The following is a 12500-nucleotide window of genomic DNA, read 5'->3' on the forward strand; positions in this document are numbered from 1 at the left end:
TTCGAAAAGGGAGCTAGGAATCTAATTAAATATCATCTTCTGGTGGATCTTTCAGAAAACTGTTTACTGTATGACAAATAAAACCCTTAGGATATACTGCACTTAAAAAGGTTGTTTCAATTGTTTTGACATCGTTGTCAAAATCAGAAGAAACGCGTTTCGCTCTGTGGAGGGCTCCAGTAATACAATCTCTTTTCCATTTGGTAGGGATTTCTGATTTTCAATGCGTTGGTAGTTTTCGTTGTTTCTTGTAGACTTTGCAGTTGAACTTGTTAACATAAGTGAAAGAAGTGTAGAGGAAATGGTCAGGATCTTCTTCGACAGTAGAAACGATGTTAGGATGGTAACTGTTGAGGCGCTCAAGTAGATCATCAGGGTTGTCTTTTTTTCTTTTTGGAGAAACAATCATAGACATACCGGTCGTAAAACCGTCCCAAATAAGTCAAGGGGTTGGACAGGCCCCAGTTTTTTGAATTGTGGATAGCGCTATCCACTGGATAATTCAATATCCACTAGATAACTCAATTGGTTTTGCCAGTGTTTATTTATCGGGTGGATAGCGTTATCCACTCTTTGAACAACCGAGGCTAGCTGTCAATGCAACCGTGAACTACAAATCACGGTTGCATTGTCGCTTACAGCCAGCCGCTGCGTCGTTCACCCAAGATGCAGTATAAAAAACACTTTAGAGACAGTCCTGCATCATTTTAAGAGCGCAGTGTCTGAATGGGGATTGCCATCAAGACTGAGAGGTAATGTGAGGTTGGAAAACAGAGATGAAGCGCATTATATGTTGAACCACATTTCTAGGGGTTCCGGGAGGGGAAGCTTCATTACACGAAAAAGTTCACACAATTCACTCATAGAGAGGTTTTGGCGACATGTGTGCCAGTTATTTCTATTCCCTCTCTACGACCTTTCCCGATCTCTTGAAGACTGTGGGCGTCTAAACCCGGACATAAAGGAGCAGCTTTTTTGTTTTCACTCCATTTACCTACCCGTAATCAAAGACGCCCTTTCAAAATTTGTGCTCTCTTGAAATAACCGCAAATTACGAACAGTTACTGCAGGAAACGAAACCTCCAATGCAATTTTTTATTCTTGGGATGCAACAAATTGCGCAAAGAGTGATATCGTGGCCTCAGAGTACTTTAAACACCTTAGCCAGGTAAATAGGAGAGAGTTTATCCATCCGGCCTCGGTTGTTCAAAGAATGGATAACGCTATCCACCGCATAAATCACTATCCAACGGATAAAAACTAGCCAAACCATTTGAGTTATCCAGTGGATAGTGATTTATCCAGTAGATAGCGCTATTCACCCTTCAAAGAAATGGGGCGAGCTAAAAAGATAGAAAGGACAAGAGATCATTATCAAAAGTATGAGTTCTTCCTTCTAGATGTAAAGGAGATTTTATTCGTGGATCTAAGTGTTCCAGAAATTAAAACTGATAAGAGAGGATGCGGAGTTAAAGGGCTTCATTTATACGCAAGTTTTTGAATCGCAATATGATCACGAAGTGAATCTCGGACCCAGTTGCGCCTCAATTTGAAAGTGAACAACACACTGGTTGCCTCCTTCCAGTTGGGTTTCGTAACGCACTTATGTTCTCCATTTAAAGACTTAAATAGTTAGGAAGAAATCAAATGACTCTTTTCTTAAGGCACTTGTAACAGCCGTAGCTGAGAAAAATATCAAGTATCTGTGTACACGAAAGTAATGAAACGTTCGCCAAACACCGAGGAAGTCGTTGCAAACAGTACTGTATAGTTAAATAAGCTTGTGATTCCCGTCCATGTAAATGTAAATGTAAATGTGCGCTTAGTTGACCGCTCCCAACATCCCAACAAGGGCTTTTCAGGATCAACCAGCTCAACGGGATCGGACCGAATGCATGTGAAGGCGCTGCACTGGCTGCCACCATACGATCCATGTGTGATCTCGGAGCACCGCAAACCCAGCCAGATATAATTGACTGGGAGTCGATTTTGAGCAGGGACAAAAACCAGAGTACCCGGGAAAAACCCTCGGAGTCAGGTTGAGATCCACTGAAACTCAGCCGACATACGACCCGAAGCCAGGATTGAACCCGGGTCACAGAGGTGGGAGGCGCGGTTGATAACCGTTAAACCACCCTAACTCCATATGCCTCAGAGCTGCTGGGGGAACGAATGTTGTACTGACGTCGATGGAAACTATTCATAGATCGTAACCTCAGACCAACGGGATCGACTTTATGGCATTCCTTAGCCGCCAACGCAGCGCTCGTAACCTTGTGAAGCCGGCAAGGTAGCCCTCAATACTTTTGGAACCTGTCAACAAACAAGAGAAGCGTTTGATTCATCAACGGAGCAGTTACTACACGAAATTGCAGAATTCCGTTTACACGTGTCCGTGTTTGACTGAGTGAAATACAAATTCTCCCTGAAAAATTATTTAGCGGGCATGTCCACTACGCCAACGTCTCGGCAAAGTGGCATTTTTAACCATTTCATGCTACGAAACCAATTCCTGCAAAACTAGAGATATGATAATCGCAAAACCTTACCAGACTGCTGGCAATTTTTCGCAATGCGTTCGATAAAAGAATCTAGAATGTCGTCTTCTATATCACTGAACCGAGACTAGTTTGTCATGGCATACTCTTCCTTCCTTTTTTCCATCGTACGCTGGCTGACACCAAACATTAACACCATGACGGTAAAGGTGAAGTTGTTCTCTGTGAAAGAAATTACATGGTACAGAAGTACAACTTAATCTAACTTTTCTTTGTTCTTTTTGTCCCTGTGCGCAATCTTGGTCTCAGGTAGGGCAGTTTTTGTACCACGTGATCGCTAACTGTAAAGAGCCTAATGAACATGAACAAAAGAACAGAAACGATGTCCAGGGGAATAATATGAACTTTCCTTTGAAATGCACATTATTCACCTTCTGAACGTCGACTCTGTTCTGTTGTTGTTGTAAAATTCGCAACTTGCTTATTGCTGTGTCATTTAAAAGTACCGACTGAGAGTGGTGACCGGGCTACATTTACTGAGGCAAACTCGACACGAGTCCTACAAGAAACTTTCAGTATTTCAAAATTGTAAAAAAAAAAAAAAAAAACCAGGTTGATGCCCTCATATTAGATTTCTCTAAAGCTTTCGACAGAGTACCTCATCAGAGGCTGCTCTATAAGCTAAGCCATTATGAAATTCAGGGCAGCTTATTGTCCTAGATCCAAGTGTTTGTTACTAAGAGAACACAAAAGGTAGCCTTGGAGGGTGCTTTATCAATTCAGTGTTTTGTGACATCGGGAGTCCCCCAATGGCACGGTTCTGGGACCATTACTGTTCCTGGTTTACATTAATGACCTACCTTTATGTATACATCAACAATGAGGTTGTTTGCAGACGACTGTATTTATATCGTAGTATAAATAGTCCAGCTGATTGTGAAGTCGTACAGAAATATTTAGATGCTTTAGCTAAATGGGAAAGAGACTGGCAAATGTCCTTTAATGTTGAAAAATGTCATACCATCTGTTTTTCCGCTAAGAAAGCTAATTTAGATGCAACATATCAGTGTTCTTAATAATCATGTTTTGACTAGAGTTCATCACCATTCTTACCTAGGTGTTTATACTTTCTGAAGATCTTAAATGGTCAGAGCATATTGCACATATAACATCAGGAGCCAAGAAGACTCTTGGCGTTATTAGGAGGAATTTTAGAAATGCTTCTGTAGCCTGTAAATCCAAGCTTTATAAAAGTCTGGTAAGGCCTAAGATAGAATATGCAAATTCTACTTGGTATCTATATTTACAAAAAGACATACATCGTATTGACATGATCCAATGTTCAGAAGCTAGGCTTTGTTTTAATATTATTCAAAAGACAGAAAAGAACTAGGAGTAGTAACTAATATGTTAAATAAATTGGAGTGGTCATCCCTTGAAGGTAGACGAATTCTCTCTCGGTTGTCTCGGTTGATATCGAGAGGGATTTGTATCTTACTTTACGTCGTACTTTAAGGTGTGGAAAGTCCAAAACCTTTTTAAGACCACACTAAAATTGTAATCAGCACGCAAACAGCTTTTTTCCATGGTCAATCAATCAATGGCGGGAATAGACTTCCAGGTAATATTGTCAATATAGATGAAAATTTAAAATTTAAGGCCACTCTATGTGACCACTTCATTGAAGCTGGGAATTGGTTTTGAAATTATTTTATAATATAAATTTTTTAGTATTATTTTATTTGTATATAACTTTTCTTATTCAGATTGATAGTTATTTGTATTAATCATTTATGTATTATTTTATATTGATGTGATGCGTTTGATACGCTTTATCAACTAATGAAGTAGAAGTAGAACTCAGAAACAGGAAAATTTCCCACCTTTGAAAAAGCAAGCTGTTGTTCTGAAATTGCAAATTTTGGTCTTCCCCTGCGTCCTTGTTCCGTCACTGCTTGTGGTTCATACCGACAGAAAGACCGTTGATCTTCCAATGCTACGTTTAAAAGTCTCGGAGCTTGATCCATTAAATCGATTATTTCTAAAGAGACGTCTCCATTCTCCAAAGCAGCCTCGCAAAGAACCGTCATTCTCAAACTTAATCTGAAACAGGCCCAAGATTTCCAGTTATTTCATCGAGGGAATCTAATAAATATTGGCAAAATACCATTATACAACGCTGGAATGCACATTGAGTGCAATGCCTACAAACAACAGAAAACAGGTCTGGATTTTCATTGCGTGACCGTGAAAACAAACGAAAACTGTATCCCTCAGCTGGTCACGCATTTTGTTTTGCCTGTGAGGCTACAACACGCGTTGATGAAGGTTTACATTGTTTACAATGGCCTATTGACTTGATTCATGGTCAGCTCTGAATCATCGCCTCAGTGACAAGTGTCATGTTTGAAACGAAAAGGCACTCTGTGAAATGTAAGAATTGTCAAGGAACCGAAAACATGACAAGATGGCTTGAACCGAAACGTTTTGAAACATCAAATGATCAAATGTGCTCTGATGCAGACGTTAAGATAAAGAAGAAAATAATCCTTCAGTGAGATATAGCTCCGGCGGTAGAATTAGCCTAACAAATTGATTTAACACAGCTCGCTTTATGGAAGATCAAATCAAGAAAGCTCAAGTGAAGGAACTTACCGGAACAAAACAACGATCTGAAAAGCTTTCAGGCGATGTTGAGACTTTCACTAAAGGCTCTTGAGTAGACTAGAGGCTTCTATTTTCGCGCCAAATTTCACATTGCTAAAGGCGGCGAAATACGAGATACAAAAACCCTCAACTTGGCGCGCAACATTGTTTGGTTGCAAGTTTGGGTCGATCGATGTTTCCCGTTTTTCACCTTGCATGATCAACTTATCGCGCAACAAAAACATTTGTTGCGGGTTGAAGGAAGTTGTTGCGAAAAGTTGAGCGCGGGTCTACCCTGAGCAACAAATTTTGGCTTTGTTGCTCGTTTTTCATCAAGCTCACAACTTGTCGCGCAACAAATTTGCTCGTGTACTAGTTAAAGGCCTTTAAAGGCGGCGAAAGATGAGATACAAAAACCCTCAACTTGTCGCGCAACATTGTTTCGTTGCAAGTTTTGGTCGATGTTTCGCGTTTTTCACCTTGCGGGTTGAAGAAATGCAGGGCGCTGATTGGTTGATTAACTAGTACACCAGTACATTTGTTGCACGACAAGTTGTGAGCTTGATGAAAAACGAGCAACAAAGCCAAAATTTGTTGCTCAGAGTAGATCCGCGCTCTACTTTTCGTAACAACTTTCTTCAACCCGCAAAAAATGTTTTTGTTGCGCGACAAGTTGATTATGCAAGGTGAAAAACGGGAGACATCAACCCAAACTTGCAACGAAACAATGTTGCGCGTTAAGTTGAGGGTTTTTGTATCTCGTATTTCGCGCCCTTTAACGTCATGCCCCCAGCAGATCGCTGTTCCATTAGGCGACTTAAGTTGAAGTCACGCTACGCCAATTCTTGCCAACCCAAAAAGCTGAAAAAGCCATTTCAAGCTACCGTGACTATCTAGTGTTTTAACTAAACCGTCTCATAAACCTCTGAATCTTTTGACGTAATGCTTAGCGATTCATTTTTGAGCTGTTCTGTTCCTCATTTGCTTAAATCATTTCACGCAATGCTATATGTCATATATATGTCATATATATGCTAGGTATATATGTTTCATACATCGCTGCGTTGATTCATTGATGGTGGGCTACATTATTCGACATCACAACGTGCTGTTCAAGCACTGCGAGCTATCTCGCTTTGCATTTTTTTTAATCGTTTGCAAGTGAAAACTGGGCTAAACGCGATTTTACTTGATTGTTAAACAGTTTCATGTTCCCTGTTAACATAAGTCACCATCGGTTTATTTATGATTGGTCTGAACTGTTTTTCTTTAGCCTGTTTCATTCTGACAAAGAAGACTAAACTGTTTGTATTTTGGCTGCATCATTTGCTAAGTGAGTGTGCCATCTTGTACACAATAAGTAAACCAAAATTTGGTTTTATCAACGGAATTGATAATGTAAATTGGCCACCGTACAGAGATTCTAAAAGCTGACGTTTCGAGCGTTAGCCCTTCGTCAGAGCGAATCTGACGAATTCATTTGTTTGAATCGTTTAAAACTCTTGTGCATTGGAACCCATTTAAACCGGACCCTTATTAAACCGGAATCCTCTCTTTACCGGACATTTTTTCGGTCCCAAAATCTGTCACTCATTTTCTCTATTTTTAACCTCAGTAACCAGAACCCCTGAATTCCGAAAACCGGACGCAATTTTCAGTCCGTAACAAAGAAATTGACCTCGTTTAAACCGGACGTGAAAGCAATGTAGCCACCAAAATTATATCACACGTTTAATCACGGTAACCATGCAGCTGTGAAATCCCAATTAGAAGTGAGAAACATTTTGATTTTCCTGGCAGTAACCTTTCACACAAAGAAGTGCTTGGTTCTAGAGCTGGAAAATTTAAGCGAAAGACAAATATTTGAACGTTGTAATCAGATGCAGTTAACAAGCATCTTGGAAATTTAGACAGAGAATCTTGAACATTACATGTTTAAATCATTTTAAAGTGGGATCATATTACCCTGCGTGTAACACTGACTTTGAAAAGCCTCCTTGTGAACCATGTTGTTTGTTCCTTTACTGATGTACCTAATACTACTGATGTACCATGTATTGGTACTTACAGTAAGACAACACAATATGCGGCATAAAATTGCCTTTTGGGTAAAACCTCAGTACACCGGACACCCCCCTAAACGGAAATTTCCTCCGGTCCCAGGGTTAGAGCGGTTCCATTGTATTTTTGGTCCTAGCGACTCTCATATCTTTGCCATTCTCAATCAGGACCTCCTTCGTTGACTTCATACACCAAATGTCTGGGTGCAGTTTTTGGAGCTATTATATCCTTCCTGTTGATGCATGACAGAACTGACAGAGCTCGGGAAAACAGGGATGCTGATTTTTCGTGAGAATCTGTATCTGGATGAAGGTTTGTGTCCTATATTTTAATTTAATGCATAAACTAAACTGAACACTGACACCAATATCGCTTTGCAAATGATTCGCTTAAAGAGCCGAGTATCCGGCTACGCTATTCAGTTTTAGCTGGTTCGTGCATCGTTTCCATCGGTCGTGATATTGCACAAGTTTGCATTGGTTAGTTGATGTGGTTCGTCTTTGAGGGGATAATCCACTCAAGATAATTTTTCTTGTCGTCTTTAATTCAATGTTGTTGAGTGTGCTCCGTGGAAAGATCTAGACTATGTTTTTATCTCTTTGGAGATCATTTTATCCTCTCTAATCGAGCTGACATGTGTTACTATGGCTTCGTTTACTAGAAGTGTAATTTTCTCCTACATAATCACATTTTTCTTTTTTTTTTTTAATCGTGTGACTCATCAAACGGATGGTGCGTGACTGAAACTTCAAAAATATCTTTTTCACTTTCATTTTCATTTTCGTCTTTAAGTCCATCAAGAGCTTCTTTTACGCAGATTAGTGATCGTTCTCGGTAGAATAAAACATCCATTACATTTTGTGCAATGTAAGCATATTAAACTGGCAAATTCAGTTCGACAACTTCGAAGATCATGCGTCTGTATTTTTTATGATGAATCTCTTTTAAAGCATGTTGTTGTTCGAGACAGGCTGCCTTCACCATTGTCTCAACCAACCTTTCGACAGCAAATGAACGTACGTGTGTTTGCCGGGCAACTTAAGGTATTTCAAAATTTTACAAAAATTGAATGTCTGTGCGGGTTTGACTACAGCATTCCAAAATACAATATTGTTGTCTCTTCAGTGTAAAAAAAATATATGAAATCTTGCCACATTTATGAAGAATACTTATACTCTTCAAAACAAGGTTACACTGTAATTCAATGTAATCTATTTGATGACCCAATCTCTACCATGAAAAATAAACATTCCAACTCGCGCCTAAGACGACACCGCAGAAAAGCGAATAACTCATGAAATGAAGTCTAAGGATTTCATCTGAGCCATTTATCAATGAACCTTTGTATCTTTTGATCTTTGGTCAGGTGCGTGTTATGTTCACGTGATCTCGTGATCATCTCTGGTGATTAGTGATTGGTTTAATTGCAGAATGATCCCAAAATAATTAAAATACCTGGGTAGAGATGAAGGCGATCCATAACGTTTTTTCCTTGTTTGCCAATGTCGCTGTGCAGTACAGGACAATTCTATGAGAGATTTCTCCGCCGCAAAAGGGTTTACTCCATTACTTAGTAAGGTCTTTGTGATTCTCAGTTAGGACACTACCTGAAAAGGTCCTTCGTTGACGTCATCCAGACATCCATTCACTGACTGAGTGCAGTTTAGCGCTTTTTATACTTCCTGTTGATTCCACAACCATTTACAGAGCTCGCGAAAGGAGGGGCGTTGATTTTTCGGGAGAATCCGGCTGTATCTGGAGGAAGGTTTGTGTCCTATGTTTTATTTAGTGTATTAACTAAACCGATCTCCCTTTGCAAATAATTCGGCCATAGAGCTAAGTATCAGCCGAACGTGCTACGCTATTCAGTTTTAGTTGGTTCACAGAGACTGTTGCATCATTTTGATCTGTGGCAATATAGCATCAAGTTTACGTTCGCTAATTTAAATTACAGATTTCCCCGTTATTATACACGTGGTTTTCCTTTGAGGGGATAAGATCCATTCAAGAGAATTTCTCCTTGTCGTCTATAATTCAGTACTGTTGATTTTACATCGGCACCTTCGTGGAAAGATCTAAACTGTTTTTATGTGTTTAATAGAGATCGTTTTATCCTCTCTAATCGAGCTGACACGTTTTACCATAATTGCCTCGTCAATAGATTTGTAATTTTCTCTAACATTTCACAGTATTTTAGTATCTCGTGACTCATGGTACTGATGATGCGGGTGATGATGCTTGAGTCAAACTTTCAATTTCATTTTTATTTTTGTTTTTAAGGCCTTCAAGAACATTCTGTACGCAGATTAGTGATCGTTCTCGATAGAATAAAACATTCATTTCATCTTGTGCAAGGTAAGGATATTAAACTAAATTTCAACTTTAGTAATGTTCAATCTGCGTGGATGTATGTTGTTGCTCGAGACAGGCTGCCTTCACCATTGTTTCAACTATTTGTCCTCCCATATCATGTCAGAAATACGTATAAGAAGCGACTTAGAGTACTATTTGAAGCGAAAGTTTAACGCTAAAAAGTTCTTGAAATCCATAAGAAACTAGAAAACTACAAAAAAACGACGACGTCTCGACTTTGCATAACGTCATCTGGTCAAGAAGTAAGAGGAGTAAGAGAGTTTAAATACTAGGATTTAACGATTACGAAGATGTTGATAGTTCTAAGGTACGCGTGAATGAAAAACTGAGGTCACTTAACGGCTTGACACGTACACTGTATTCAGTCCAATTGTGTGTTCAAGGTTGGCTTAATTTCCTTAATGAACAGCATTTCGTAGACCAGACAATCACGCTTAGTTGTGCATTTCTTTAGTACTTTGAAGAGGTCATCAATGGGGATGCTTTGGTCAAAACTATGTTCAAACTCCAGATGCTTGCCAATTGCAGAGCTCTTGTCAGTCGGCCACACGTTGATGTGAGTATTGAGCAGTATACTCGACATAGTTTGCTTTATACAAACCACATTGGAAAAGGTAAACAACCCGTTGGTTGTTCACAATAGCTGGTTTTACCTCTTTGCACGATCACATTTGAGTTTTAGCTTGCGAACACAAAATTAAGTTCATTGAGATCCTTACGTACTTGATAAGCAGATGTTTGGGATTTAAAAGGAAGTTTAAAATTAATGGGTGGAGGTATTTCTGAATCTGTGGTTTCTTTGGGCGTTCCCGATCCTGCGTTTTACTTTAGATGGCTGATTCAGTTAGATTTTTGGGTTAACACATTACTTTGCGGAACATGTCACGGAGTTTTTTACATTCAGATCCTTTAAGAACTTTTTAGCATTAAACTTTAGCATCAAATTGAGAAATAGTATAATGAATTGATATGCCAGTGTACGGAGAGAGCGGAGTTAGTGGTAAAAGGAAATGTACCGGTAATCGCACGACTGGGTTGGTTTCAAAACTCAAGAGACAGCACAAATTGAACATGCGAATACCGGAAGTATTCATCTGTCCTAGCTTCCAAACTAAAAGATTTTCTTGTCTTGAGTTAGACTTGCTTATCACCAAGTGTTTGTTTTCAGGGTTGTTTTGGCTTAAAAGAAAAGGATTCAGAGAAGAAGGCAGCAGTGCCAGAAATTGAAGGTTAATTTCTGCAGCTAAGAATTGAGGTGAGTTCATCAGTATTACTTTTTCTCAACCGCTTTCGCAATTTTCCTCATCAGGGTTAAAACCATCAACAATTATGAATTGCTGAACCTAGATTGGCTTATTAACGTCTTACACGTATGTTGAATTTTACCACTCAATGTACAGCAATTATTTGATACATTCATTCACATTCACTTGCGGAAAAATAGTGGATGAACTATGCCTTCCTCGATAGATAGATAGATAGATAGTTTATTCACCTTAAAAACTTGCAGCCAAAAGCTGAATTGCGGTAAGGCTTACAAATACAAAATTTACAACTGCGCTTAACTACAAACTAATTATAGGACTTATACTACATAAAAATTGTTAAAGAATCACACATTGAAAGCATGCGTCAAATTCCTATATACAATAAGAAACAAATTTATATCTAGTTCTCAGCTACTATAAACAAAACTTAAAAGAAAACTATTCTTGCATCTTTCAGTTTTACATCTCGGACGAATAAATGTTCTTTTTTCTCTCAGATAGTAGCTTGGTTGGTATCTACTTGGAAGTAGTTTGTGAAGACTGTGAGATTGATTTGCACATATTTCATCGAACAACTTTGCTGCAATTGACTCTCTTCTATCATACAGTGTTGGAAGTCCAGACAGCTCTAGAGCCTTAGCATACGATAGTTCGGGGTAAATAATCTTCATAGCGCGTTTTTGAAGTCTTTCTAGGTCTTCACTTAGATAACTTGGTAGAGCGCGATGAAAAACTGGGCTGCCGTACTCCAGAATAGAGCGAATGCATGTAATGTAAAATAGAAGAAGCTCTCTTGTGGCTACATGCGATTTCTTAAGCTGTCTAAGAAAATATAATCTTGTTGAAACTTTCCTAACTAGTTCTGACACATGGACAGTCCATTTTAAATCACTGCTTATATTGAGTCCTAATAATTTCACACTGTTCACAGTCTCTAGGGTCTGACGGTTCACCCAAATAGGGTCAAACTCTGGTTCGTTTTTTGCAAAGCTAATCCTAAGCTCTTTGCATTTTCTTTCGTTTAACTGAAAACCGTCATTCCTTGCTTGAATAGCAAGATCGTCTACCATTTGCTGAATACAGCTCTTTTGCCCTTCAGTTATTACCTCAGAGATTGTGGTATCATCCACATATTTCCACATATTTTATTTGTTTGCGTGGCAAAACACAACTGCCTCAGAAAAGCGGGCCGCTCGACTGATTTATGAAGGGACTGCTCGTAGTGTTCAACTCGCACTGTAGCCCTTACAATTTCATCACAATCATGACCAAGTTGGTGGACGCACAGGCGCCCCAAGCTCATAACGTGCTCATATAGTAAGAGAGTTAAAAATTAAGTTAAGTTGAAAAACTGAACGTCTCGTGTATAACTCGTGTACTGATTTCACTATATCAGCAATGGCTAATGAATCGACACAAAACAAAGGTGAACAACATATTTGAAGTAGGGAAAGTTTATTGCGACAGAAAGACGTTCAGTTTTTCAACTTAACTTAATTTTAACTCTTTTCACCATTAAACTCTCTTGCTACATAATAGTTATGAATTGCAAAATTGCGTTATGAGCTGAGGGCGCCTGTGGTGGACGCAAACAATTATTGCACATGAAATTTAAGCTCCCTTTGCATATGGGCTGTTCGATTGCAGATCGTGA

At 39.1% G+C, this 12500-nt stretch overlaps 2 protein-coding genes and 1 pseudogene across 8 annotated transcripts in view; 2 read left to right on the forward strand and 1 right to left on the reverse strand.

Annotated features, from left to right (window-relative positions):
* LOC138035607 (uncharacterized) overlaps positions 1–367 on the forward strand; it is a 3535-nt pseudogene extending 3168 nt beyond the window's left edge.
* A 6985-nt stretch (positions 368–7352) lies between these two features.
* Positions 7353–12500, forward strand: part of LOC138035603 (protein NLRC3-like) — a 23034-nt gene continuing 17886 nt past the window's right edge. For 4 of the 7 annotated variants that reach the window (XM_068882243.1, XM_068882248.1, XM_068882247.1 and 1 more), the window contains exons 1-4: positions 8643–8970; positions 9486–9560; positions 10033–10134; positions 10747–10833. The gene's annotated coding sequence lies outside the window, so the exon portion shown is untranslated. Of the gene's footprint in view, positions 7518–8642; positions 8971–9485; positions 9561–10032; positions 10135–10746; positions 10834–12500 lie in introns of those variants that run through there. The other 3 variants (XM_068882244.1, XM_068882245.1, XM_068882246.1) reach the window with 3 other exon arrangements.
* On the reverse strand, positions 11254–11988 carry LOC138035608 (uncharacterized). Its single transcript, XM_068882257.1, has one exon. The coding sequence runs from the start codon at positions 11986–11988 to the stop codon at positions 11254–11256; it is 735 nt and encodes a 244-aa protein (XP_068738358.1).

The sequence above is a fragment of the Montipora capricornis genome, unplaced genomic scaffold (assembly GCF_036669925.1).
Source record: "Montipora capricornis isolate CH-2021 unplaced genomic scaffold, ASM3666992v2 scaffold_429, whole genome shotgun sequence".
In the NCBI taxonomy this organism is placed as follows: Eukaryota; Metazoa; Cnidaria; class Anthozoa; order Scleractinia; family Acroporidae; genus Montipora; species Montipora capricornis.